We start from the raw sequence: 26,227 nt of genomic DNA on the forward strand, positions 1-26,227 counted from the left end.
GGAATTCGGCCCATGCCTGTGTCATATACAGTGCATTGTGAAAGTATTTGGCCCCCTTGAACGTTTCTACCTTTTGCCACATTTCTGGCTTCAAACAAAGATATAAAATTCTAATTTTTGGGGGGAGAATCAACAAGTGGGACACAATCGTAAAGTGGAACGAAATTTATTGGATATTTTAAACTTTCTTAAATTCAAAACTGAAAAGTGGGGCATGCAATATTATTCGGCCCCCTTGAGTTAATATACTTTGTAGCGCCACCTTTTGCTGCGATTACAGCTGCAAGTCTCTTGGGGTATGTCTCTATCAGTTTCGCACATCGAGAGGCTGAAATTCTTGCCCATTCTTCCTTGCAAAACAGCTTGAGCTCATTGAGGTTGGATGGAGAGCATTTGTGAACAGCAGTTTTCAGCTCTTTCCACAGATTCTCGATTGGATTCAGGTCTGGACTTTGACTTGGCCATTCTAACCAATTTTTGAACCATTCCATTGTAGATTTTACTTTATGTTTGGGATCATTGTCTTGTTGGAAGATAAATCTCCGTCCCAGTCTCAGGTCTTTTGCAGACTCCAACAGGTTTTCTTCCAGAATGGTTCTGTATTTGGCTCCGTCCATCTTCCCATCAATTTTAACCATCTTCCATGTCCCTGCTGAAGAAAAGCAGGCCCAAACCATGATGCTGCCACCACCATGTTTGACAGTGGGGATGGTGTTTGGAGGGTGATGAGCTGTGTTGCTTTTACGCCAAACATATCGTTTTGCATTGTGGCCAAAAGTTTGATTTTGGTTTCATCTGACCAGAGCACCTTATTTAACATGTTTGGTGTGTCTCCCAGGTGGCTTGTGGCAAACTTCAAATGAGACTTTATGGATATCTTTAAGAAATGGCTTTCTTCTTGCCACTCTTCCATAAAGGCCAGATTTGTGCAGAGTACGACTGATTGTTGTCCTATGGACAGACTCTCCCACCTCAGCTGTAGATCTCTGCAGTTCATCCAGAGTGATCATGGGCCTTTTGGCTGCATCTCTGATCAGTCTTCTCCTTGTTCGAGATGAAAGTTTAGAGGGACGGTCGGGTCTTGGTAGATTTGCAGTGGTCCGATACTCCTTCCATTTCAATATGATTGCTTGCACAGTGCTCCTTGAGATGTTTAAAACTTGGGAAATCTTTTTGTATCCAAATCCAACTTTAAACTTCGCCACAACAGTATCTCGGACCTGCCTGGTGTGTTCCTTGGTCTTCATGATGCTCTCTGCACTTGAAACAGAACCCTGAGACTATCGCAGAGCAGGTGCATTTATACGGAGACTTGATTACACACAGGTGGATTCTATTTATCATTACCAGTCATTTAGGATAACATTGGATCATTCAGAGATCCTCACTGAACTTCTGGAGTGAGTGCTGCACTGAAAGTAAAGAGGCTGAATAATATTGTACGCCTCACTTTTCAGTTTTTAATTTGTTAAAAAAGTTTAAAATATCCAATAAATTTCGTTCCACTTCATGATTGTGTCCCACTTGTTGTTGATTCTTCCCAAAAAAATTAGAACTTTATATCTTTATGTTTGAAGCCAGAAATGTGGCAAAAGGTAGAAAAGTTCAAGGGGTCCAAATACTTTCACAATGCACTATATAAACATTCAGAGACAGGCCTGCCATTTGTAGTGATTCTATACTGGCTGGTGTGGAGATCCCCTTTATTAACATGAACTGCCCTATTATAGCTTCTGAAAATGACTTTATGCCATAAATATCTGACAGTTGTAGGTTCCATCTCTGGGGTGTGAGCAAAGGTCTCTTGACCACCAACAATTAAGTGTACCATGTTCTCCATTCATGTCTATTAGAATTATGAACCGGGGGGGGGTACATGATTGATCGGCTGCTCCCGGTATCAGCCCTCTTCTCCTAATAGATGGTGAAATGTCCTGACAGACAGCACGATATTTTGAACTCTTCAAAGCTGATTGAAGCGCGCACACTCATCCTCCATACCTCTGTGGCAAAGTGGTGGATAACAGCAATGGAGATGCATGCGTCAAAGGAGCCGCTTCTGAAAGGAACAGACAAGGCGTCACACACGCAGGCCTCAAATTGTCTTTCTCCACAAATGTCCACAAGGTTCTTACTGCGGTCACAACCGATCTGGGGAGAGAAAACAACAGCGTTATAATCCACAGGAGACAGAGTCACATCACAGCAGAGGTGACAGCCATGGTACAATAGAGAACCCAGAGAAGGATACACCAGCGCAGATTGATTTTCTTTATTCTCACTTATTCAAAGGATTTGTACATTTATACAATTTATACACCTGTAAGTGTTGGCAGGTTGTTTTTTTTTTTTTTTGTACCATTTAACGTCTCATTTTTCATGTCCAAGTTCTATCTGTGTTCATATTTTTTGCAAACTGTATGGCCACAAAAAAAAATCCAGAAGAAAGGTTCACTTTTGATCCTAGTGACGGATCAACCTTACCCATACAATTCTAAGGTTCCTCGAAAATCACGGAAAGCCCACAGATTATTTAACATTGTAAATCGATAAGAGAAACTTTGCAAATTTGTATTTTTTTTGGGGACACTAGAAAATCACTGATGAGACACTGAGCAAATGCTGATGAGAATCTGATCCAAAACATTACTGAAAAATCAGTTTTTATGGATGCGAGAAAAATCACTAATCTCTGAATTAAGGAGGCCTAAATCGGAGGTAGAATTAGGAATTGCAGCTTGCAGGAGATTGGAAACACGTCTTGTCTAACCACCAGCTCCGGCTCCTATTCTGTTCCTCCGCCACATATTAAATGACAGCTCTGCTTGTTCTGATTGGCTGCTGAACACCAGCACGAGTGCCCTATAAAATATAGGTGTATTGTAGAGTTTCTACTCACTCGGTTGCGTTTGAGGTAGGCACAGGAAGCAGTTTCAGTAAAATGTCCAGGCTGGTTTATTAAGACTTCATAAACCGCTCAGGAAACCAAACTAAAAGACTATCTTGCACAAAGTGAAAACACAAAGTAAATAATCGATAGAGTAATGCGGGTTCACTCACTTGGATTAGTGTCCAGTTCTTGAGTCCTTAGCAAAGGCAAACAACACTGGTGGTCTGCACACCTCCACACACAGACCCTGAATGAGACAACTGGTCTACATTTTATTTGCCATACCACGCCCCCAGGGTGGAGAGATGTGAGCAGCCAGTCCCACCCATTTATCTGACTGCTCGTTAACCCGGCCCTGATACGCCCTATTAACTTTCTCAGCACTATAAGTGCTGGAGTCTGCTTTTCCAGGCTTACATCACCGAAGCTACCAACTTCAATGATACATACAGTATCTCCCCTCAAGGACCTGTCCGGCGGCCATCTTACAGTACCTTATAATTAGGCAAGTAGCACATGTACGGGAAGAGTAGCCTCAATAAGGAAAGATCCTGAAATTCTAATGTAATTAACCCCATCACGCTGCAGACAATTTCCGTTTTTTCCTCCCCTTCTTCCAAGGGGCATATCTTTTTAATTTTTCCTTCCATATAGTCGTATGAGGGCTTGTTTTTTTGGAGAATGAGTTGTACTTTTGAATGACACCATTCATTTTACCAAGTAATGCATTGAAAAGCGAGGAAAAAAATCCAAGTGCATTGAAATTGTAAAAAAAAAAAAAAAAAAAAAGTGCAATTCCACAATTGTTTTTTTTGGGGAAATTTGTAAAGTACATTTTTTTTTTGCTTGTTTCGAAATTTTCCGAGACCCATAATATTTTCATTTTTTGGGATCTGGGGCTGTGTGAGGGCTTATTTTTTAGGCCCTGAGCTGACGTATTTACTGATAGCATTTTGGGATAGATATGATGTTTTGATCGCCTGTTATTGCAACATTTTGGAGGCCAAAAAACATAATTCTGGCATTTTGATTTATATAGCACTTCTACGTATAGGGAAAATCACGGTCACCTGTGGACACCAGCTATAAGGCTAGCTTTCACAGGGGAACAGTCATGACTGGCACGAAGGTCCTCAGCAGACTCCCGACTGTCATGGCAACCCATTGGCACCCCCCCCAATAACGTCATATGGAAGACACTAATGGACGCTGCGATTTCTTTTTAAGAAAGACAATCCATCAGTGTGAAAAAGACAGTATGAGGCTATTTTACTGGAAAAATCTGACGTCATATGGGGACAGCAGTTTGACCAATGGTTCCCAATAGGGCTGTTCAAATGAGTATTTGAACAGCCCTATTGGGAACCATTGGTCAAAGTATAGCCTCATACTGTGCCCTATTATCAGACTCTCTGGTTTATCAGATACCATAATGGATACTCCATTTGGTAAAAAAAAGCGACATAACGTGAATCAACGACCTCCAAATTCACCTTGAAACGTCACAATTATCTGTTAAAAGGAGCAAAACAGAAATGAATATCCGTGGGTTTGGGACAGGACGCCGTCAAGATTATTTACAAGAGAAAAGCCAGAAAATGAATGCAGCATTTAACCAAACGGTCATGTGGAAAATGTACTGATTATGTGAGACAAGAAGGGAGAGGAAAGTGACCTTGAGAGTGATCTTAACACACCAAGAAATGTTAATGAATTGTAAACTAATTGAAGGGAACAAAGCAGATTACTTTGGAATTTGCATCTAAATTGCATGAAATACATTTTGCCTCAGACTTGCTTTCGGTCCTCGTCTCGGACCACATAAAAAAAGCAGCGAAAAAAATGACAAAGCGGGAAGGAGGGGGGCTGAGTTATGGGTCTCAATTACGGTTTACGGGAACTGTTAATTACGGGTTAGTGGCGCTCATTTCCGTGTCCGCTCATCAGTCTTATTTATTAAGAAAGGATTGAAATGGCAGCGAAGTGATAAGGAAACGTAGGCCCAATAAAGGGGGTGAAAATAAATCTGCCAGAGCCCGGAAGACAAATAACAGCGTTCTTATAGAAGAGGAAGACCACGCTTCCCAAAGAGTATTCAAGAGAAAGGCTCTGGGGTCCTCACTTCTCACCATAGTATCCCTAGAATATAATCATCATGGGGGTTCGATTGCCAAACACTAGTCTAGATGCAATGGTGGCAAGTAAAGCGTAGCGTCATTTAACCCCTTTTCATTTTTTCCTCCCCTTCTTCCTAGAGCCATAACATTATTTTTCTGTCCACGTAGACATAGGAGGGCTTGTTTTAAGCAGGACGAGTTGTCCTTTTGAATGACACCATTCATTTTACCCCATCATGTACTAGAAAAAAATGGGGAAAAAATTCAAGTAGAGAGAAATTGCAAAAAAAACCACCAAAAAAGGCAATTGTGAAATTTTTTGGGGGAATTGTTTTTACGATGTACATTTTGTCTAACAACGACCTCACAATATGATTCTGCTCATCATTACGATTATATACACATGTATACATACATTACGCTCCATACACACCCAGACTTGTAGATGTATGGCAGATGTTGTGAAGGGGTTAAAGGACTTTTTATAACAAACTCTTGTGTGTATACAGGAGGATTAAGACTTTTTTGCCATTATAACTTACATCCTGGATTTTTCACCAGTTTTCTGAACATTTCAGCTGTTCCTGAGCAAGTGGGTAAAGACTAGCTGTGTTTCCATACACAGCACACAGAGATCTGAGGGATTCCCGCTCTCCTGTCTCTATTTAGCACATGTCCAGAAGCAGTAACAGCATCAAGGAAGATATTGTAAAGCAGCATTCAGCAGCGTAGCTGTGAATCCAGCTCTGGAGTGAGATTACTAAAAATCAGCTCAACACCACTGTGCAGGTGAAGGGCTAAATTCATTCTGCTGATTGGTGGGGGTGCCAGATGTCAAACAGAAGCTTACCTTTATATTGGCTAGGTGTAAACACGTCTTAAGGCATCCATACATATTAGACTAATGTCGGCCGAACACACTGATAGACAGGTTTGGTCGGCATTTTATGGAAGCCCCGGACAATTTATTGATGGGGAAAATATTGATGCTGCATGCCTGATTTAGGAGTACAGATTCATTTGTTCTCCTGAAGATAAGATTAAGCCTGACATGTCTGGCAGGGGATCTCTCATAGAGAACACAGGAGTGCTCGGCCAAACAAGCGCTCCTGTGTGTGGGAAAACTGGCAGAGATAGCTGCCAGCCGAAAGATCAGTCAAAGCATCGGGGAGCTTTACATTGCTGTAGCCGAAAGCTTGTTCCACTGACTCCACCATAAACATGTGCGGAATATGCAAGCAATAGGAAAAATGGAGGCATGCTGCTGCCAAACCCCACATAGGCAAAGTGTCATCAGAAAATGTCCCATTGTTCATATCCATCTTAAAAGTATTATCTGAAAACATTTCTTTAAAAAAAAAAATCTGAATTTTAAACACTCTCTATATCACTAATATATATATATATATATATATATATATATATATATATATATATATATATATATATATATATATATATATATATATATATATAATCCTGAAATCTTGCTGTTTACACTGACCACTGAGCCTCATAGTAAACTGACACTTCCTCACTTCTCTACAATCTCATTATCATCACAGGCATGATTACAATATAAGAGGGTACCCATGTATCAATAACCCAGAATCTACCACTGACGATAGGTGATGTCAGAATTCACCTCCGCCCCCTCTCTACACGGGTCACAAAGCATTGTCTAGAAATCTCCCTCATGCAAGTCAATGGAAATCTCCTATTGCTTTTTATGGCCATGTAGCTGCTACATAATATAATAAAATTAACGAATATAGTCCCAGATCTGGCAATACACACATAATAGGGCAATCAAGGGGATAAATTACCTATAGTCTAACTCCATTTATTACTATAGAGAATCAGGAGAAAAAGGGAGTATTGTAGACTAAAAATACATTTTTTATTTGAATAATTTTAAAAGAATCAATACATAAAATATTGTGCAAAAGACAAGAGACATATAAAGTGACACAGTGCAGAGCCACAAAATATCCATGTAAAATATAACATGAGGTCACCAGAGATTACAAATAACAATCAAAATAGAAGTAAACCATATAATGGATCAAGGAGGGAGACCATGGTATGATTATCTAAGAGAGCGCCTGGGAACAGTGCATAATAACTCAAAGTCAGATATCACATATCCTATAGCACAAGCTTGTACATAAAAAGAGCCATTACCCTCCTGTAAACCCAAGGACCCCTACGCGCGTTTCGCTGTATCTGTTCACCGCTTTATCATGGGGGATGTGTACAACATATCTGACATGTTTTTATTAGTCTACAATACTCCCTTTTTCTCCTGATTCTCTACAAGAATATAATAAAAGCATAATCAAAAAAAAAAATCTACAATCAAAAAATAAAAGATTAGGAAAAATAATATGATGCACTATCTAGGCGACACATTCCCTTTAAAGTGAACATGGACTATATATATTTTTTTTTTTAGAATTACTTACCATGTACAAATTCTTGTTGACCCCAATATATTTGCCGTTGCCACAGCCCACATCAGCCACGAGAGAGCCTGCTGATAAACCCATAAGGAAGTCCACCACCTTGGGCCAAGGAGAGTGTCTTGTGCTGCTGAAGTGGCCAGCGATATCTTCATAGACCTTATGAACATATTGCTTCTCCAGGGACTCGGGCTCCAAGTCACTGACTCGAGGAGGAGATTTGTTCCCTAAGCCTTGCTGGCTATCACACACTAATGGAAAAGCTGTATGGATATAAAAAGAGCAGAATGTTTTATTTTTTTCTTTTTATGGGTATTAAAAAAAAAAAAAAAAAATTGTATCATCAAAAACTTAAATCCTTCATAATTTTTGAAAAGCATCCTTGAAATATTCCAGTTTTCACAACGGCCACTCGAGTAGTCACAATAGGCTGACATTACTTGTATCTTACTCGCCAGCTTCGCTGTATAGACTTGGACAGGGCCAGCAGAGGAATCTAATTATCAATGGAGGCAAAAGGATTAAATGACCGCTCTGCTCTGATAATGAAGGCCAAGGAGAAAAAAGAATCAGGCGTGCTAAAATAAATAAATCCAAGAAGCCCGATACTTCTTTCCATGGCATCTAAGGACGAGTTGGAAAGCTTTCTCAAAAAGGGTAAGTGTGCATGTGTTCTCATTGGGGAGAGGGGAATAAGCCTCCACCATAGATGTGTGACAAGTTTATTTGCCATAAAGGATCAAAGGTAATCCAACATGCCTTGACATTTGCCATGAGGGCAGAGTTCAGATACCCCGATACACATTAAATATCTGGCCAGTCTGGCAAAAATCAGCAGTTTAGGCCAATATTAATCCAATATGTGTGATCTCCTTAAGAACTTGACAACTTTTTTTTATTTTACTTTTGATAGAATTCTTAAATGTGTTGTCTGGCGTTCTACACCTCAAGCAAACCATTAATTTTGACAGTAAAATTTGCCGTTGGCTATGAATTTTCCCGCTACACGGGAAAGAAAGTATTGAATGCATTCATACAAAAAAAAGCCATCCAAATAATACATGAAAAGCTCCATGATGCCAGAGCCAAATCCGCTCTCCATTCTAGTTCAAAGAGGAGATCCCGAGCACAGGACCGCATATGGCGGCCTAACAGGGTATACAGACAGGCTGGGTCTTGGTAGGATGACCCCTATAATATAGGAAAAAATATATGAAAAGATCATTTATACACAAGACTTACCACATTTACATGAGCCATGTCTTATTTTTCTAAATGTAAAAGATGTCCTTGTACCCCTCCTACTTAGAGTCAGCTCTCCTGCGTTCCTGCTGACTGTTTCCACCTTCTCTCCTTCCGATATTTGAATAACATCAAACTTTCTTGGAGTGATGCTGGAACGACCAAAGTTCAGTAATTACAGAGATCGGATAAGACTGAAATAGATTCAGCAAGAACGAGAGTGCGACAGTGAAAAGCTGGAGAAATACGCCGACTCTGAGCGACCGCTCGGCGTCACGGACATCACTCAGAGGAGAAGAAAATTGTTTTTGCTATTGAAAAGGAAATGAAATGGAAATATCCATAAACAACTAATGAACTGTCCAGACTCGGAGACGCTCGGCTCCTGGGAGAACCTATACTTTGTGATATGAACTGAAGCTCATGAGTGGTGTATTCAGCGCATTCTCCAGCAAAACAGTCATTTCCCTGTCATCCACGAAGAGAAAAGACCCTTCACAGGGGATGTATAATGTTCACTGCTCTATGGGCATCTTAAGTGCGGAGCATAATCTGGCCAAAACCTGGAACCGTGAGAGAAGCCACAAGAAAACAGAGTAACATGGACGTGTGCACAAGATCTATCCTAAGATCTATTAATTAAAATGTACTTTGTTCGTGGGACAGTCCCTTTAAGTATTATATTGAAATAAGTAGCCTGGTAAAAAAAGAAAGAAAAAAAAACTTCTGTAAGTGTGATCCTTGTTAAGGGAAAAAAAAAAAATGGTTTTGCAAAAAGCCAGGATTAAGGGTATCTTATTGTTTCGCAGAACTGTGTGTCTTCATGGGTTTAGATAAGCTAAAAAATGAAAAAGAGCATGGAAGTAAAATCAGATTACACAGGGTTTGGAGACACAGTTCTGTATAGGCGCTGTATGCACAAGGATATTTATGTGCTTTGCTACTAACTGCAATGCATTATTATTGGATATGCCTATATTTCATTTGCTTAGTTATATAGTGTCATTAATTGCACAGCGTTTTACAGACATTATCATCACTATCCCCATCAGTAAGTCTTTGGACACGAGATGTGAAACAAGAGATTGAGAATAAATCTCTTTATCGATCTAAATCTCTTCTCATGCTGGGATTAGGAGTCCAGTGGGCAGCCAACTCGGTGATTGACAGCCTTCCCTATATGTGTAAGCAGGCAGGCATGGCTGGTCATTTATTAGGTGCAGAGATGTAGGTCAATCTGCTGTGCTGCTCCTGCTTCATAACATGCTGCTTACAAATCAGACTGCATCTTCAATGTGACAGCTTCCCTCAACTCTGACGAGGATCGCAACGCAATGCTCAGACTGGCCGTCGACTCTCCCGACCAAGGCGTGACAGCTGCATAGAAATACATGCTGTCACGCTCGGATCAGTAGAGCCGATGGCCAGTCCGAGCATTGCGTTACGATACTCGTCAATGTTATATGGCCGTGTGACTCATGCATTAAGAAAGTCCATCAAAAAGTAAATAGAAGCAGCATTAGTTAGCTCTACCGTCAACCAATAGTCAAGATGACTAGGGAGTGCATTTAGAAACAATTCCATCCAATTTTACCCCTTAGAGTAGAAACCACTGAGCTTTCCTAGAAATGCATCAGGAAAAACTGGCTTTGTTTTTTTTGTGTGGAAATTATCTTTTTCTTTTCTTTTGTCAGTTTCACTATTTTTTTTTTGTTTGATTTTATGTGATTTTTGGTGCCATTTTATTTAGGCTTCCCCTTGAAAAGTATAGAGTGTCTTTACAGAGGAAAATGCCTGAAGAATGGTCAGGTCACTTCTTTTAAATGGAATATGTAAGCAGGTTTTTGCTATGTAATCTGAGAGCAGCAGTGTGTGGGGGCAGAGACCCTGATTCCAGAGACGTGTTACTTATTAGTCTGTGTGCTGTAGTTTCAATACAATCAGTGTTTTATCAGCAGGAGATTATCACTTGAGAACTAGGTCTCATGTGCAAGCCAGTCCAGCTAATTTGTAACCCTGCCCCCACCGATTGGCAGCTTGCTGACAATGTACAGTGTACACAGAGGTGTGGGCGGGTTTATACACAGCTCAGCATTCTGAGCACTGCTACATCTACTGCAGAGAACCAAGCAAGTGACATCGCTGGAATCAGTCTCCCTGCCCCTACATGATGCTGTACATAGCTTAGATTACATAGCAAAACCTGCTGACAGTTTCCATTTAACCACTTGGTGTCTTTGAAAACGTAAAGCAGGTTAAAAGACGCTCAAAAGGCTGAACTTATTAACAGCAAATGTTTTTTTAAAACATTTGCATTTATGTTCATACTTTTGAGAGTATTAGTGAGCGCATTTTCAGGAGGGTTTTGAAGCGAACCCAACAAAAAAGAGAGGTCGTTTCCACATCAATGATGGTTAAAAATGCAAAGTGCCTGTAAAAAAAAAGCAACTTTGCAATTGTAATCTTATTAAAAATCCTCTCCATCCACATAGGTGTAGTGCGCTTAGTCTAAGCTACCGGCTGCTGCAGTCTGACATCGCGGCCGAGCATGTTCACTGCTTACAAGCTCTTTTCCATAGAGCACGATAAGCGCTGACCTAAAGAAGGCCGGATCTGTGCAGCGCATTGTCTGGTCAGCTTTAGTGTCTCTGTGCTCCTCCAAAGCTGTTGCAGCAACCATGCCGCTGATCTGAACAGTCAATCTTCTGGAGCACACCGCTCCCGGTACACAGTCTGGGACGCAGGGGAATGCTGCACTCCCGAAGAGGACAGATGGGAATAAACCTTTAAAAAGTGCCAGTCTGGACTCATTGGTAAAAAATGCCAGCTAAATCCTTCCGCAAACGTCCTAAATAGTGTCCGGCATTCCCACATCTTTTGTAAGAATCAGCATTGAAGATACTTATTCATCCAGCAGGAGAGATGAGTAACGGACTAGGAGGACTCCTGGCTATAAGAAGCACCTGTACGCTTTTTTTTTTTTTTTAAAAGCAAAGTGGCGAGTTGTACTTTTGAATGACACAATTGGTTTTACCATATCATGTACTGGAAAACGGGAAAAAAAAATTCCAAGTGCGGTGAAATTGCAAAAAAAAAAAAAAAAATTGCAATTCCACAGTTATTTTTTTTTTACCACGTTCACTGGATGCGAAAACTGACCAGCCATTATGATCCTCCAGGTCATTACGAGTTTGTAGATACCAAACATGTATAGGTTCTTTGTTATTTAAATGGTGAAAAAAAATCCAAATCTTGTTAAAAAAAAAAAGTCGCCATTCTCCGAGACCTGTACAGTCTCCATTTTTTAGGGATCTGGGGACTGGTGAGGGCTTATTTTTTGTACCTGAGCTGACGTTTTTATTGATACCATTTTGGGGTACATACAATGTTTTGATCGACTCTTATTGCGTTTTATTGAAATGTTGCAGCGACCAAAAACACGAAATAAAGGCGTTTTGATTTTCTTCTCGTTACGCCGTTTAATTAATTCTTTTTTTATATTGATAGATCGGGCGATTTGAACGAGGCGATACCAAATATGTGTATTTTGGATTTTCTTTAACTGGAGCGAAAGGGGGGTGAATTGAACTTTTATATTTTTTAAAAAATTATTATTTTTTTTACTTTTCACATGCTTCAATAGTCCATGGGAGACTAGAAGCTGCAATCATCCAATCGTCTGTGCTACATACAGCAGGCATTCAGCCCTGCTGTGTGTAGCAAAAATGCTCACTTGCTATGAGCGCCGACTGCTGGGTTGTCATGCCAACCCATCGGCGACCCGTGGTCATGCGACATGGGCGGAATTAGTGACACGCTTCAGGTGCGGCCATGTTAAATGTCGCTGTCGGAGATTGACAGCAGCATTTAACATGTTAACAGAGATTCCACCCGTGCCTGTTAGGAGCACATGACAGCTGATCAGATCCGGAGTCCGCATCAAAGGGGGAGACACGCCTTGCGTCATACATATACGGAGCATGTTGTGAATCGGTTTAAGGGAGTCAGTCACACCCAAAATGCATTTTAAATGGGCCATAAAGTTTTGTAGGGGAATTAGACCCTAAAAAAACCATACTACCACTGTACCTATTATTGGTACAGTGCCTGAGAAAATCATTTTTAATTCATATGCAAATGAGGAGTTTCAGTGCACCCTTGGTGTGGCCAAGGGTTTGGCGCACCGTTACGCCTCCTCATTTCTATATTGGGGCCCTTCCTCTGCTTCTGATTGCCAGTGCTCGAATCCTAGAGCGAGCAGTGTCTGAATGCGGCTGGCGTGAGTGCGCAGCGTGCTGACATTGCCTGTCCTCGGCCGCACATTAGGTGTTATACCCTTATGAGCTTCTTAACTAACTAGGTCGCATCTGACAACCAATCTGGTTGTCTTATACAGATATTATAATGTGACTTAAAGGGGTTTTCCCACGAACAGAAGGTAATTTTAATCAATAGATCTTGGAATAATAATAACTTCCACAATTGGATGTGTTTAAATAAAATGTTCCTGTGCTGAGATAATCTTATAAATGTCCCCTGCTGTGTACTGTGTAATGGCTGTGTCTGACCGTGAATGGTCTGGTCATACCACAGCTCCTGGGCAGGGAGGAAGGAAAAGAGAATATACAGACAGGACAGCAGGGGATCACAGCTGATTATTTCTTTGAAGTAAAACATTGTTTAAAAAAAGACAGTGAAAAGTTTTACCTCACAAAAAGAATCAGCTGTGATCCCCAACTGTCCTGTCTGTATAATCTCTTGCGTTCTCCCCTGCCCAGGAGCTGTGGTATGATCAGACCATGTACCTGTACGGTCAGACACAGCCATTACACAGTACACAGCAGGGGCACATTTATAAGATTATCTCAGCACAGGAACATTTTATTTAATCACATCCAATTGTGGAAGTTATTATTATTCCAGGATCTATTGATTAAAATCATTTTTTGTTTGTGGGAAAACCCCTTTAAAGTGATGCCCAACTAGATTGGCTGTCTGATCATTTAAATATTGTGCACTGCCTTGCTCTCCGATGAAGCATTCTGCGAAACGTGCGTTAAAGGGCTTATAGGTGGTAAATAGGGAAAGGTCTTTTCTTGTCCTCTGCAATATGTAATGTTGGCTGAATAACCGTTACCTTCTGGTCTGATGCTCCCTGTTCCTCTACCTACCTGTTTTCATGCACTTGCACCTTATTGTTAATATACATGCTTGTTTGAGGTACTGGAGCATCTGATCATTAGGATCAGCCTTTAACACTCTTTGTAGTGGCCTTTTTGATTTAGCACATGCACTTTATGATATGTGGATTATATGAATCTGCCTACTTGTTGTAGTATGCACTCTCTTTGGCCACTAGATGGAGACCTAATACCCATTTCTATCTGAAGTATATAATATGTATAAAATGTAATGTATTTTCTCCAGATGGGTCATTAGTAGGAAATAGGCGACACATTAGCTTGGCGCGTTCTCCTCCGTCTTCTTTCTCATGATACCGCTAACTATACTAATGCACCTGTCAGTGCGGCTTCAGAGAGGAGGGGTGCTTGGAACCATTTTTTTAAAGTAATTATGCATATATTTGTTTGTACTCCAACAATCCACAAATGTAACTATATCAAATTTTATAAAGTATTTCTTTTTTGCTTTAAAGGAGTAATTTTTAGGCACTGTCTATAACAAGCTGCCTGCAGATCGCTCTGCATTTTCATGGCGACAGGTTCCTTATAAACACTTGTGATCAAGGCCGCTACCTAAGTAGCGCACATTTTTAGGCGTGCGCATTAATTGCACTGTGCCGCACAATATTCGTATATATCTATAGATACAGTATATGTCTATAGTGACAGTGTGACACTCAACACATCAAACATTTCGGCATACATACCCATGTGTCCACAGATATCTAGCTTCTCCACTCATCACCAGCAGACTGCGCTGCGGCACCATCACTGGGACGCTGGTGCCATCCGGGTGTCTGAAGTCCATCACAATCTGCAGAAAAATACCGATCCTCGGTTGAGCTCTCATGTCGTATTTTTATTTGATTTAAAAAAAATAAATATAATATAAATATATAAAATATAAATATAGTGAAGAATAAAGTGTTTTTTTAGAACCGACAGTCATTTAAAGGGAACCTGACATGTAAAATAACGCTATTAACCTGCAGATATGGGGTTAACAGTGTTCTGACACCATGCAACCACCGGGCTGAGAGCCCCACTGCCGGGAGGAAATTAACTTTATTTCTCCCGGCAGTGTTCATTCATAGGGGTGGGCCAGCGCGGGTTCAGTTACCACTCTGCGTATAGCGAGCAGCAGCTGTAACCGCGCCCTTGTCACTGACTGACAGCAGCTCAGCATTACAACCGGCTGTCAGTCAGTGCCGGGGGCGTGGATATAGTCGCTGCTCACTATGCACTGAGCGGTGACTGAAACCATGCCGTCCCACCCCTATGACAAATGCTGCCAGGAGGAATAAAGTTCATTTCCTTCTGGCAGTGGGGCTCCCAGTGCGGCGGATTAATAGCGTTATTTTAAAGTGATAGGTTCCTGTTAATTATTATTGTCCATATTTATTTACTATTAATTTTTTAGTTCGTAGAACTCTAAGAGGAGAGAGAACACCAGAATCAGATGTGCTTCCCGGCTGCAGCTCTCCGCTGCCGGCCCCAATCTTTGTTAATATGGCTGCCAACGTAACTAAAGCGCAATGGACTAAATGGCGCTATAATGATAATTATTGGGATATGCGGTCAGGTACCATCTACACCAGTGAGTGGCTGCAGATTTTAAAAAAGCTGCAGTTCTCAAATTCAGTCCGGAAAAAAAAAAAAACAAGTATGCTTGAGATTTCTGAAATCTCATAGCTTTTGCTGATACTGTAAAACGTAGCTTCTTATTTGCATAAATAAAAAAAAACACTGCGTGTGAACACAGCCTTAGTAGACAAACCATTCTCCCGTTTCTAATTGTCACAATCAAAAAAAACACTTTTTTTTTTTACAAGAGGGGTGATGAGACAAAAAAAACTTCCTTTGTTGCCCCCTGCTGTGGGGGTCACTGGAAAACACAGAACGGCTGCGATCTTTCTTCCGGATGCGATTTGCAGACCCCCAACCCTTCCCATACAATCACTGTAAAGACTTCTATACTATCCCCCACCTCGCCCTCTGAATGACAGGTTTTACAAGACTCAAGATTTATTATAACCCAAGATGTATTATTATTAGGGATGAGCGAGTAGTGAAATAATCGGACTCGCTATACTCGTAACGAGTAGGTCCCAATACTCAGGTACTTGTTAGGAGTAGCGAGTCCAATGTAAGTCAATGGGAAATGCGAGTAAGCCTTGTCTGCTGGAGCCTAGAAAGCGGTCTGGGGGCTGAGAAAAAGGCTGAAATGGGAGAATGATTTATTTCTCTTGTGTTGTGTTTTTTTTTTTTTTTAATATTTCACTTAGAAATTCATGGTGGTCATGTCTTATATTGGCGTGACCCCATGAATTTCGGGCTTAGGGCCAGCTGATAATACCAAGCTGGCCCTAAGCCCTTTATTACCCAGTGAGCCACCGCACCAGGGCCCTGGATGAGTTGGGTACAGCGCCAGAAGATGGCGCTTCTATGAACGCGCCATTTTCTGGGGTGGCTGCGGACTGCAATTTGCAGCTGGGGGGGGGGGGGCCCAGAAAGCCCCCAGCTGTGCTTAGTTGTACCTGGCTGGACACAAAAATAGGGCGAAGCCCCACGTCAAATTTTTTTTTATTATTTCATGAAATTCATGAGATAATTAAAAAAAGGGCTTCCCTGTATTTTTGTTTCCAGCCAGGTACAAATAGCATCTGGGGGTTGGGGGCAGCCCGTTCCTGCCTGCTGTACCTGGCTGGACACAAAAATATGGCGAAGGCCACGTCAAATTTTTGGTGAAAAATTCATTAAAAAAAAAAAAAAACACATTTAGGGACTGCATCTTTATTAACCCCTCCACTTGAGGGGCTAATAAAGATGCAGTCCCTAAATTATTATTATTTATTTTTTAATTATTCTTTCCCAAAAATTTTGACATGGGCTTCGCCATATTTTTGTACGCCAGCCAGGTACAGCAGGCAGGAACGGGCTGCCCCCAACCCCCAGATGCTATTTGTACCTGGCCGGACACAACAATATAGGGAAGCCCTTATTTATTTATTTTTAAAGCGAGTATACTCGCTCATCCCTAATTATCATCTCTGGCACTTAAGCATTTAAAGGGATCGTCTTAGTTCTTAAATATGCAAAATTACAAAATTGCTTGTAAAAAGAAGCAACTTTTTTTCAATTGACCTTTTATTAAAAAATCATCTCGGGTTGCATGAAATGGAGGGATTTTTTAATTTTGTAATATCCTGCTCTGAAGCTGGCTGGATTGCTGGCTCTGGTCAGGTGCACTCCCCTCTGCTGCTTCTACCACGCCGCAGAGGCAAAGCAGTCTCAGCTAGCAGCCGGGGCGAGCGCTCAGTTCAGACCAAAAGGCGCAACCGTGAAGTCAGGAATTTTTTTTTACGTCTCACTAGGAGATCACAAGCACTTACCTATGTGATACCAGAAGGCCTGTGTTAGGCCCCCAGCTGCCCCTTGCAATCATGTTGTGGGGCACCAATGGGCCTATAGCAGCTTCTCAGCTCTTTCAAACTGTTTAGATGCTGCCATCGACATAAAACGGCAACTTCTAAGGCAGTGGTCTGCAAACATTCATAGCTAGAGAGCCACATTCATCTCAGAGAGGTCTGCAAGCCACATCCAGACCCCCAAGTATTCATATCCTTTTCTCATCACCCTCAAAGAAGTGACGCCCAATACCCCCATAACAGTATAATGACAGCCAAAGCTTTCGCACAGAAGTCCAACTGAGACAGTAAAATTCCATCCAGGGTTTTCCACCTTACCCCCATTTAGTATTTTCGCATCAAGCATGACGCGCCCCCTGGGCCATGTGTGCACGCGTGTGGGTTACCCGGAGCCAGGTCTCCGGGGGTTGTAGTCTCCGTGGCGGCGACCCGATCCCGTGGCTCAGGGTGGTCAAACCAGTGGCAGTCTTTATAGGGTTTTTGTGGTTTAATGTCTGACTACGCCACCCGTGGATTGCGGTCAGGGTGTACCGCCGCTGCGAGGCAGTCCGCTGAGGCTGGTGTGGTGTGCGCAGCTAAAGATGGGATAACTCCCCACGGGAAGAGTATGGCCTCAGGGCAGGGAATGCGGATGATGGGAGTGATGGTGCGCGGGCGTCCCAGTACTAGTAGTGCTGTATGCGGTGAGAAAGCAGGAACGACTCAGAGACTTTGCAGTGCAGTTCAGGGTCTTTACTGATGATATTAAGGCAGACCCTCCCGGGAGTACTGGCTAGCATAAGGGGCCTGGTCAGTCTGCGAGCAAGCAGGAGTTCCCCTGGCCAGGTGGAGTTGTAGGCCTCCCCGTCTATCTGCACTCTTCCTGGCTACCTTGCTGTAAGCGAGTGAAAGTAGCCCACGTCCCTGAGTATACCGTGTGGTGCTCACCCGTATGGCTGGTGACTTGGGGCCTTCTGATAGCCTCCGCTCCTCGATGGCGGTGCTGGTCCCTTCCTTGTGACTGAGCCTCCGGGCTTCTATGGCCAGAGGACCTGGAATCCCCTGCCGGCTGGTTTCTGCTGCTGGACTTAAAGATCCTTGCCACAGCCTCGGACTCCGTTGTCTGGTCGTAGTCTCTTCAGCCAGGACGAGCAATATCTGCTTCCAGTCCCTGGCACTCAGCTCCTGCTCCTACAGAGCTTCTAGCTGTTTCTCGCCCTCTGTCTGGAACTTCACTCCAGGCTCTGTCTAACTAACCCCGCCCCAGATCCAGTTTATATAGGGCAGGTTCCTCCCCTATCTGGCCTGGGACAGGAGGTGTTGCATGTTTAAGGGCTCCTGACCAGGAAACCTCCCACCTGCTCTCAGACGTAATATTTCTATTACTGTGGTAACCAGACCCCTGGGCTGCCACAAGCACGCCCCCTACTCTATTCCATCCAGCTTCAAGCACCTCTTCTGGTTGGCAGTAACATCCTATTTCCAAATTACTATAATTTCTCGCTCAACCCCCAAGGCCGGTATATGTGCATCCAGATCTGCTCTCCTTTGTGGTGCTACTCACGAAAGTCACCATCGGGAGACCTTCTCTTCATAGCTGTTTAGACATAGTACAAAGAGAGCCGAGAACAACACATGGGCCCACGAGCCCGCACGTCATGGGCCCACGAGCCCGCACGTCATGGGCCCACGAGCCCGCACGTCATGGGCCCACAGATCAGCCATGGCTGTCACAATACAAGCCTGGTTGTCAACCACCGCCGAAGACATTTATGGTACATCAACAAAATGCAGCTACAGCCACTATCCATTAGGTCATATTCACATCTTAAAGGCCATATCTTGTGTTTTTTTTGTTTTTTTTTTCAAACTGACATTTTCTCTCACCTGTAAATAAACCCTTATAGTAAATGGGAAATACAGAAACTATTCTAAAAGAGTTAAGAGACTAATAGTGGCCATGGGCTTGGTCAGGGGACAGATGCCCTCTCAATACAGAGAGGGTTTGAGGCAAACGGGTCATGTTTTGGTGACTGACGGGTCCTTTCTTCTTTGTACTAAAATGAGGTGTTCAGCTTCTCCCCTTCCAAAAACCAGACAGTCAGACACGAGGAGCACAGCCAGCGTCTGCACTTATGAATATCGCACAAGTGCTTTGTACAGATCTGGCTACTACATTATTTATGAGGTTCTGTCTGCCCTCACAGGTGGTGCCTTGAGGTGATATTTGGACATATGTACGTCAAAGGAGTGAAACCTGAATCATCTCCAGAACCCAATTTCCAAGAGTTTGTCGACTTTTTGTGGCTGGCGGCTGTACGGGTGGCACCAAGCCTCCTCCGCTGTCCATATGGGATCGTTATTGCTGACAAAGGCTACAAATCCGCCCAAGGATCATTTCTGTTTTTGCTCTTAGCAGCACTAAATCTTACTTATCTGCATCGTCTACTTGACAGGGAGGGATGGCGAGAAAAGCACTTCCAAAAAAGAAAAAATAAATGGCTCCTTGTGTTGCATATTGTACATAAGCGGAATATTATTCTTGTGTCTCTGTAGTAGCGCTCTACGACCAGCGGCCTTGTACGGCTCCCAGGATGTCATGGCCTGGACGTACTTATAGCTGGGGCTGCAGACTAAAACCAATAGTCACCTATCTAGAAGAAAAGTGTCTTATTGCTGGGGACCCCCACAAATCACAAGAAAGGGGATCACATGCCCCCATTTAAATGGAGGATCAGTTGAGCATGTGCGTTCCCGCTACATGCAAAGTCTATGGCACTGACGGAGTAGCCCTGTACAGACATCTCCATCTCCAGCAGATCAACAGACTTTGGAGAAGCAGTGCACAAGCTTGACCGTCCTTCGAGTCAGTGAATATGTGCCGATTCTGGGAAAACTATCTTAACCCCTTAAAAGGGAGTTAGTCACCCTCAAAATGCATTTTATATGAGCTATAGAGTGATATAAAGGACTTAGTATCACGGGTGTATCAGGTGTGACAGTTGTTCTGGATCAAGCTGTAGAAGGTCATTGCACTTGGCTCTGCAGGCACCTTCTTGATCTTTTCATCTCTGTAGTGTAGTGATATCTTTCTCCCTCTAGGACCTAGCAGTGACCTCCACCTCCTGCTGCTAATTGACACACCCTTTCAGGATGTTTAAATACCTTCAGTCTCTCCAAAGAGTCGCCAGTGATAGCTCTATTTTCCTCTGTCCAGGCTTGAAGTACTAGTAGTCGGCTAGTGTCTTCTTGGAGTTCCCTTGGAGGATAGTTGGCATGGTCTCTCTGGTGTCTTCTCAAGCTAAGCATTTTCCCTTGTCAGTCTACCTGTTTGTCTTTAGTTGCAGTGGGGGCTGACTAGTGCTCACCCTATCCCCTCCTTATCTAGGGCCTATCGCTAGGGACAGTCAGGGTTTAGGTTTCCTGCTTGGCGATAGGTGCAGAACCTATTTAGGGACGGTAGGGGAGTCAGGGTGTTGTCAGATCTGCCTAGGGGGTCTCCACTCCCTCTTTCCCTAGTGTTTGGGCTTCCTCCCCCTCTTGCTGTTGTTGTGCACTTAGTCTTTACCTCACTTTGTGTGACTCTTAGCCCCCATAACAATCATACCAGCACGGTACTAGTGGTACCCTGTCTGAGAAAAGAACATTAATTTGAATGTAAATGAGGAGACTTTAGTGCACTCTTGGCATAGCCAAGAACTCAATGCACCGTTACGCCCCCTCATTTTGTATGTTGGGGACTTTCCCCTTCTTTTGATTGACACCGCTCACTTCCCAAAGTATGTGCTGCTCCGAGTGTGTGCAATGTTTGCTTGCACTATTTGGGGGTTCAGGAGTTTTCACTCTTGATGGCGGCATGCTGCAAGGTTATGGCCATCTTTAGATAATCCTATTTATCGTCTCTGCCCTTGAACTGCACATAGTATTCTCCAGAAGAAACAGAAGAACCCAGACATCATCTTGGTCCCTTTAATTCTCCACTCTATGAAGCAGTTAGAGAAGTAATTTTGTGATTCTGATGAAAGTTAATTAGCTTGGCAATTATAAATGGGAGAAAATGAAGAAATGGTATTTATCTTTGCCACTTTCTCTGTGTATCTTAGCAGAGTATTATTTCCCAATTATTTAAATTAGCCGACAAACACAAACATAATTTCACGTTCACACCCCGGGAACAAGCAATGGATGTGATGGGGCACAGAAATTAATTTCAACTTTAAACCAAGTGCAAAATTTAAAAAAAATAAAATAAAATAAACAAGAGCGATAGAAAAAGTTAAGAGTTTGGATAAAACTGTTCCCAATTACATCAGATTGTTTTTCCATTAGGTTTACTGCATACAAACAAACACTATACCCACTGCTGACAACTAAAATGTACAGCGGGGGTGGGATGCTGGTGTACGGAGACGGTTCAGGAGATCGTGGTGAGCCGGTGGGGTTTCTACAGTAGTCTCCTGAACACCTTGTCACTGCCATGCTTAATCCTGAAACTTCTGTGTGTCCGGGAGACGCATACTTTCTATTTATGTCCCAAATATGAATGTAGAATTGATCACCTTTACCTAAATGTTTGTCTGGGGACACAAAGGATTGGAAAATTCTACAGCAAACAAATATTGAATGGTGGATTGAACTTTCCCAATATCTGTGAATTAAATCTGACAACTCAGTTGAGAATCATAAGGAACTTGATGCAGAAGTCTTCACATCACACGGATACCAAGGCGGAGCAAACTTTGCTCCCCATCAGAATTGCTAACGGATCTCCTGCAGACAAACCATACTTCCCTTACACCCTCTGCAAAAGAAAACTCCTTACTTGTGTCTATCTGGAAAAAAAATTTGCGGAAAATTTGTTCTTGTTAATCCTTTGATCCCATTGTATCCCTGTAAATTTCCCCGGCCTTCCAAAATGGTTAAGGAGACCACATTCTCTGTGCCCTGATTAAACAGGGGCTTCATTCTCTAGCCACCATGAAAGACTTGCACACAAAAAAAAAAAAAACAAGAACTGTGAGACCAGAATCCTACAATCACTCTCCATTTTTTGGCTTACTACAGTACCTCTAATCCTGGGGCGCCACATGTTAACCCATCAACTCCCCGAGTCAGATTGCCTTTGTCCACAAATACTTACACATTCCCTTGGATCAGAGAGTAACTACTGCTCTTCCAATGTGGTTAGATATTTTCTCCGCTCTAGATATACCTGACCTTAAAGTACTGGAGTTCTCACTTAAATCCCTCCCCTCCGTTCGCAGACTTTTCTCAGGTCACCCATCTAGAGGATGTAAAATGGGAACATATCCCTCCGAATCCCCGGGCAGAAATGGCACAATGCCAATGGACCTCTTACAGCACACAACTTGGTGTCTTGAGAGTGATCGCCTGTTGACCTACCAGACACTCGCTGAGAATACAGTTATTTGGTCGCGCTCGACCTACTGTTTCCTTTAAGAAATCTTTTCCTTATTTGTACAGTTCATTGTAAAAAAAACAAACAGTTCCTTACACACTCTCCCCGGGTCCGGTGCTGAGTCTCCGCTGCTGCTCCTTGTGTTTGTTATTGTCCGCAGCTCTGCTGTCACTTCAACATCTCTGCAGACATTCAGCGAGCTCAGCCCATGTAGACAGCAGAAGCCGCTCAGAGCTGCAGAGGTCAAGGATTAGCTGCAGCTCTACTGAAGTGACGTCACAGCAGCGGACAAAAAACAGGCCCTGGAGCAGCGGAGACTCAGCACTGGACCTGGGGAGGGTGAGTAAGGGTATGTGCCCACGTTCGTTAAAAGATTTATGTGCTGCTAAAAACAGAAGGTATGTTCACACATGGAACACATGGTTAGAAGTAAAACCACTGCAAATAAACAGCAGCAAATAGATGCATTTTTGCTGCTTTTTCAGGCGGATTGCATGTGTGATTTGCATGAGATTTCAGCATACCTTTTGCTGATAAAGGAAAAAGCAGCTTTTAATTTGAATAAAAAAGATGGAAAAACGCCATGTGTGAACATGGTCAGTGTTGGCGTGAGAAGAAAACGGCAGCACAAAATACATGCATATTTGCATGCATTCATGCATTTTTACTTGCGTTTTTTTTTTTTTTTTTTTCATTTGAATGACGAAAAACATTGCAAAAAACGATGAAAACATTGAAATGCTGCTGATAAAACGCTTTGAAGGTTCCAGTTTGTGAGGAAAAAAAAATTACCACCATGAGCAGGAGACATCAGGAATCTAATTCCCTTTGTGGTTACTGTAAAATGCAGCATTTTCTCAGCGGCAAAAAACGTGCGACAGAAATGCAATGTGTAACAAGCCCTAAAACACAGTTTGTCTGTTTTGTTGTTTTTTTTTTTCTCAATGAACTATACATATCAGGAAAAGAAAATCTGAAAAGGAAACAATTTTTTTTTCTTTTTTAAAGTTCATAAAAATAAAAAAAAAACACACCCCTAAATTACCCTTTTTTTCAATTCAGAAAATTAAAAAAAAAAAAAGCACGACATCTGGTATCTATAAAAGTTTAATTTTTCAAAATCTAAGATTATTTAATCCATATGATAAGTGTAAAAATTAAAAAAACATTATCGTGTGTTCTTTTGGCCGCCTAGCTTCTTCCAAAGAAAATGAAATAAAAAATAATCAAAAAGGTGTATGTACCCCAAAGAGGTGCCAATAAAAACTACAGCTCACCATGCAAAAAAAAAAAACAGGATTACGGATCTGCATTTTTAAAGGCAGTAAAATAAAAAAATATATATACTGTATGTATAAGTTTGTTGTCGCAATTGTACTAACGTGGATAATTTTTCCAGGTCGTTTTTACCGCACATTGAAAAGAAAACCACCTTCCTCCTCACAAAGTAAAAAGAAAAAAAAAAAAAAATCATGGAGGAATTAGAATTTTTCCTATTTCACACCACGTAGGTCCCCCCCCCATTTTTCAGTACATTATATAGTAAAATGAATGGTGTCATTCAAAAGTACAACCTGTCCTGCAAAAAAAACAAAAAAATCAAACCCTCTTGAAAAGTTTTGCTTCTTGAAAGATGAAAAGGAAGAAACTAAAGTGTTGTTTTGGAGCTACTAGAATGATCAGCCGACAGTACAGATTTTGGGATAGTTACCGATTTATCAGGTGTACCTTCAGGGGAGGGCTTAACATAAGATGGCCAGTTGTAGAAAGTCCCCACAGGGGCACTCTGAGATAACAGTAAGGATGGGAGGGAGTGTCACTGTACAGAATATGAGCGCTCACTAATATAATATTATGATTATTTTTATTATTATTATTATTATTAAAGGGATGTCCCATAAGCGATAACTCCACAGTCTGCTTTTAGGGGAGGTATCTGACGTACACAAATAGATAATCTAAGGAAAGAATCTGAGATTCTGAATATATGAAAGAAATGCTGATAAATGGTTACCTCTGACCCCAAGCTCAAAGAGGTGATTTCATCTTCAAATGCAGAATGGGTATCGATATGTGGTGGAATACCTAGAAGACAGCGAGGACAGAGCCGGATCTTCCGTTACATGGTACAACAAGGTCTTACACTACAATGACAAGCAAACAACACAACTATAATGGTTAGCGGGGTCCTCCGGCAGCACTGTGTCTGGAGGTGAGCGGCACTGATGATGCAGGGCTGATCGTTGTGTATGGCACGTATTGTGCTTGCAATGTAGTCAGTGCTGCTCCCCATCAAATTTGATAATGGGCAGCGGCGGAGAACCCCTTGATAGGTTAATTCTGTCCCCGTCATGTGAGCTCGTTTAGCTACTCTGCAGATGCAATGATTTATTACAGGAGGGAACACGTCTAAGGAGCGTTGCCAAGTACAGACGCACCTCATAGATTACCTCCGATTATATCTCGTACCCCATTATGGCCTAACCAAAGTTTCCATCAGGGACGGTCTGCCAGGTTTAGCTCAGAGATCTATTAGTAAAAGGGTTACCAGAGTATAAAAGGGGTGTTCAGGATCCTCATCTCCTGTCCACGGTGTACAGCAGTCAAAGAGCGTCTCCCGCCCTGGAGGACCTCTCACGTAGTACACAATCTCATTAATATGAATGGCCAGTGTGTAATGCCTTATTCCCCCTGTGGTAGCGCTGCAGGGAAACCAAACACTTAAGAATCCTGTAGATCCGCTAATTGAAGGAGATGTGGGGTCAGCTATTTAGTGACGACAATCGGAGATTTCTCACGGTGGGTCACTTGTGTAATTCACATCCTCAACCTCCACAGCGGCGACCATGATTTGCATCATAAGTGCGACATTAACTGTGATTTCAATATTTCCTTGTCAAAAGACAAAATCGCGAAGGACCTTGTAATTTTCCACACCGAAGTCGCCCACAAATAAAGGAAATGTGGCGATTTTGTACTGTTCTACATTCATTGGGGCTGTCCGCTTTTGGACACTTGTTTTTTTTCTTACTTTAATGCAGGTATTTGTGACTAAAAATCCTTATTTTTTGGTTTGGGTTTAATTTAAAAAAATTGCACTGTTTGGTCTTTGCTTCTCTGCACATGTGGTCTGTGGTCATAAAAACAGCTTTAAGAAGCTCAAAAAAAAAAAAAAAAAGTTAATATAAGAATTAGAAACTCTCCCATTGGACTGCCACAAGGACTCACTGATAGGTTCTTGGTTAATCCATTCAAGAGTCTGAAAAAAAAATAGTGCCGAACAGTCTATAGACGGCAAACGGTGCAGAATTCTTAACGAAACCCGATTACAACAGCCAAAAAAGAAAAAAATTGTCCAAACCTTAACCAAATGAACATAAGTATATACATTAACCCTTCATATACACAAGCATTCCCTTTCTTTGATCCTATAGGCTTCTCTATCATACATGGATGCTTGTACATCTATGGCAGCAAATTATGTTGTAATTTGACTGCTGATTTGTC

At 42.1% G+C, this 26,227-nt stretch overlaps 1 protein-coding gene across 5 annotated transcripts in view; it reads right to left on the reverse strand.

The window, feature by feature from the left end:
- ALKBH8 (alkB homolog 8, tRNA methyltransferase) overlaps positions 1–26,227 on the reverse strand; it is a 69,500-nt gene that overhangs the window by 36,133 nt on the left and 7,140 nt on the right. For all 5 annotated transcript variants that reach the window (XM_073662194.1, XM_073662193.1, XM_073662192.1 and 2 more), the window contains exons 7-11: positions 24,735–24,805; positions 14,602–14,708; positions 8,712–8,863; positions 7,473–7,732; positions 2,002–2,151 (exon numbers count right to left, since the gene is read on the reverse strand). In XM_073662194.1, coding sequence (XP_073518295.1) covers positions 2,002–2,151; positions 7,473–7,732; positions 8,712–8,863; positions 14,602–14,708; positions 24,735–24,805 — 740 coding nt within the window. The remainder of the gene's footprint in view (positions 1–2,001; positions 2,152–7,472; positions 7,733–8,711; positions 8,864–14,601; positions 14,709–24,734; positions 24,806–26,227) is intronic.

This window comes from Phyllobates terribilis, unplaced genomic scaffold, assembly GCF_046119375.1.
Source record: "Phyllobates terribilis strain yellow unplaced genomic scaffold, ASM4611937v1 Scaffold_2__4_contigs__length_985480577, whole genome shotgun sequence".
Classification (NCBI taxonomy): domain Eukaryota; kingdom Metazoa; phylum Chordata; class Amphibia; order Anura; family Dendrobatidae; genus Phyllobates; species Phyllobates terribilis.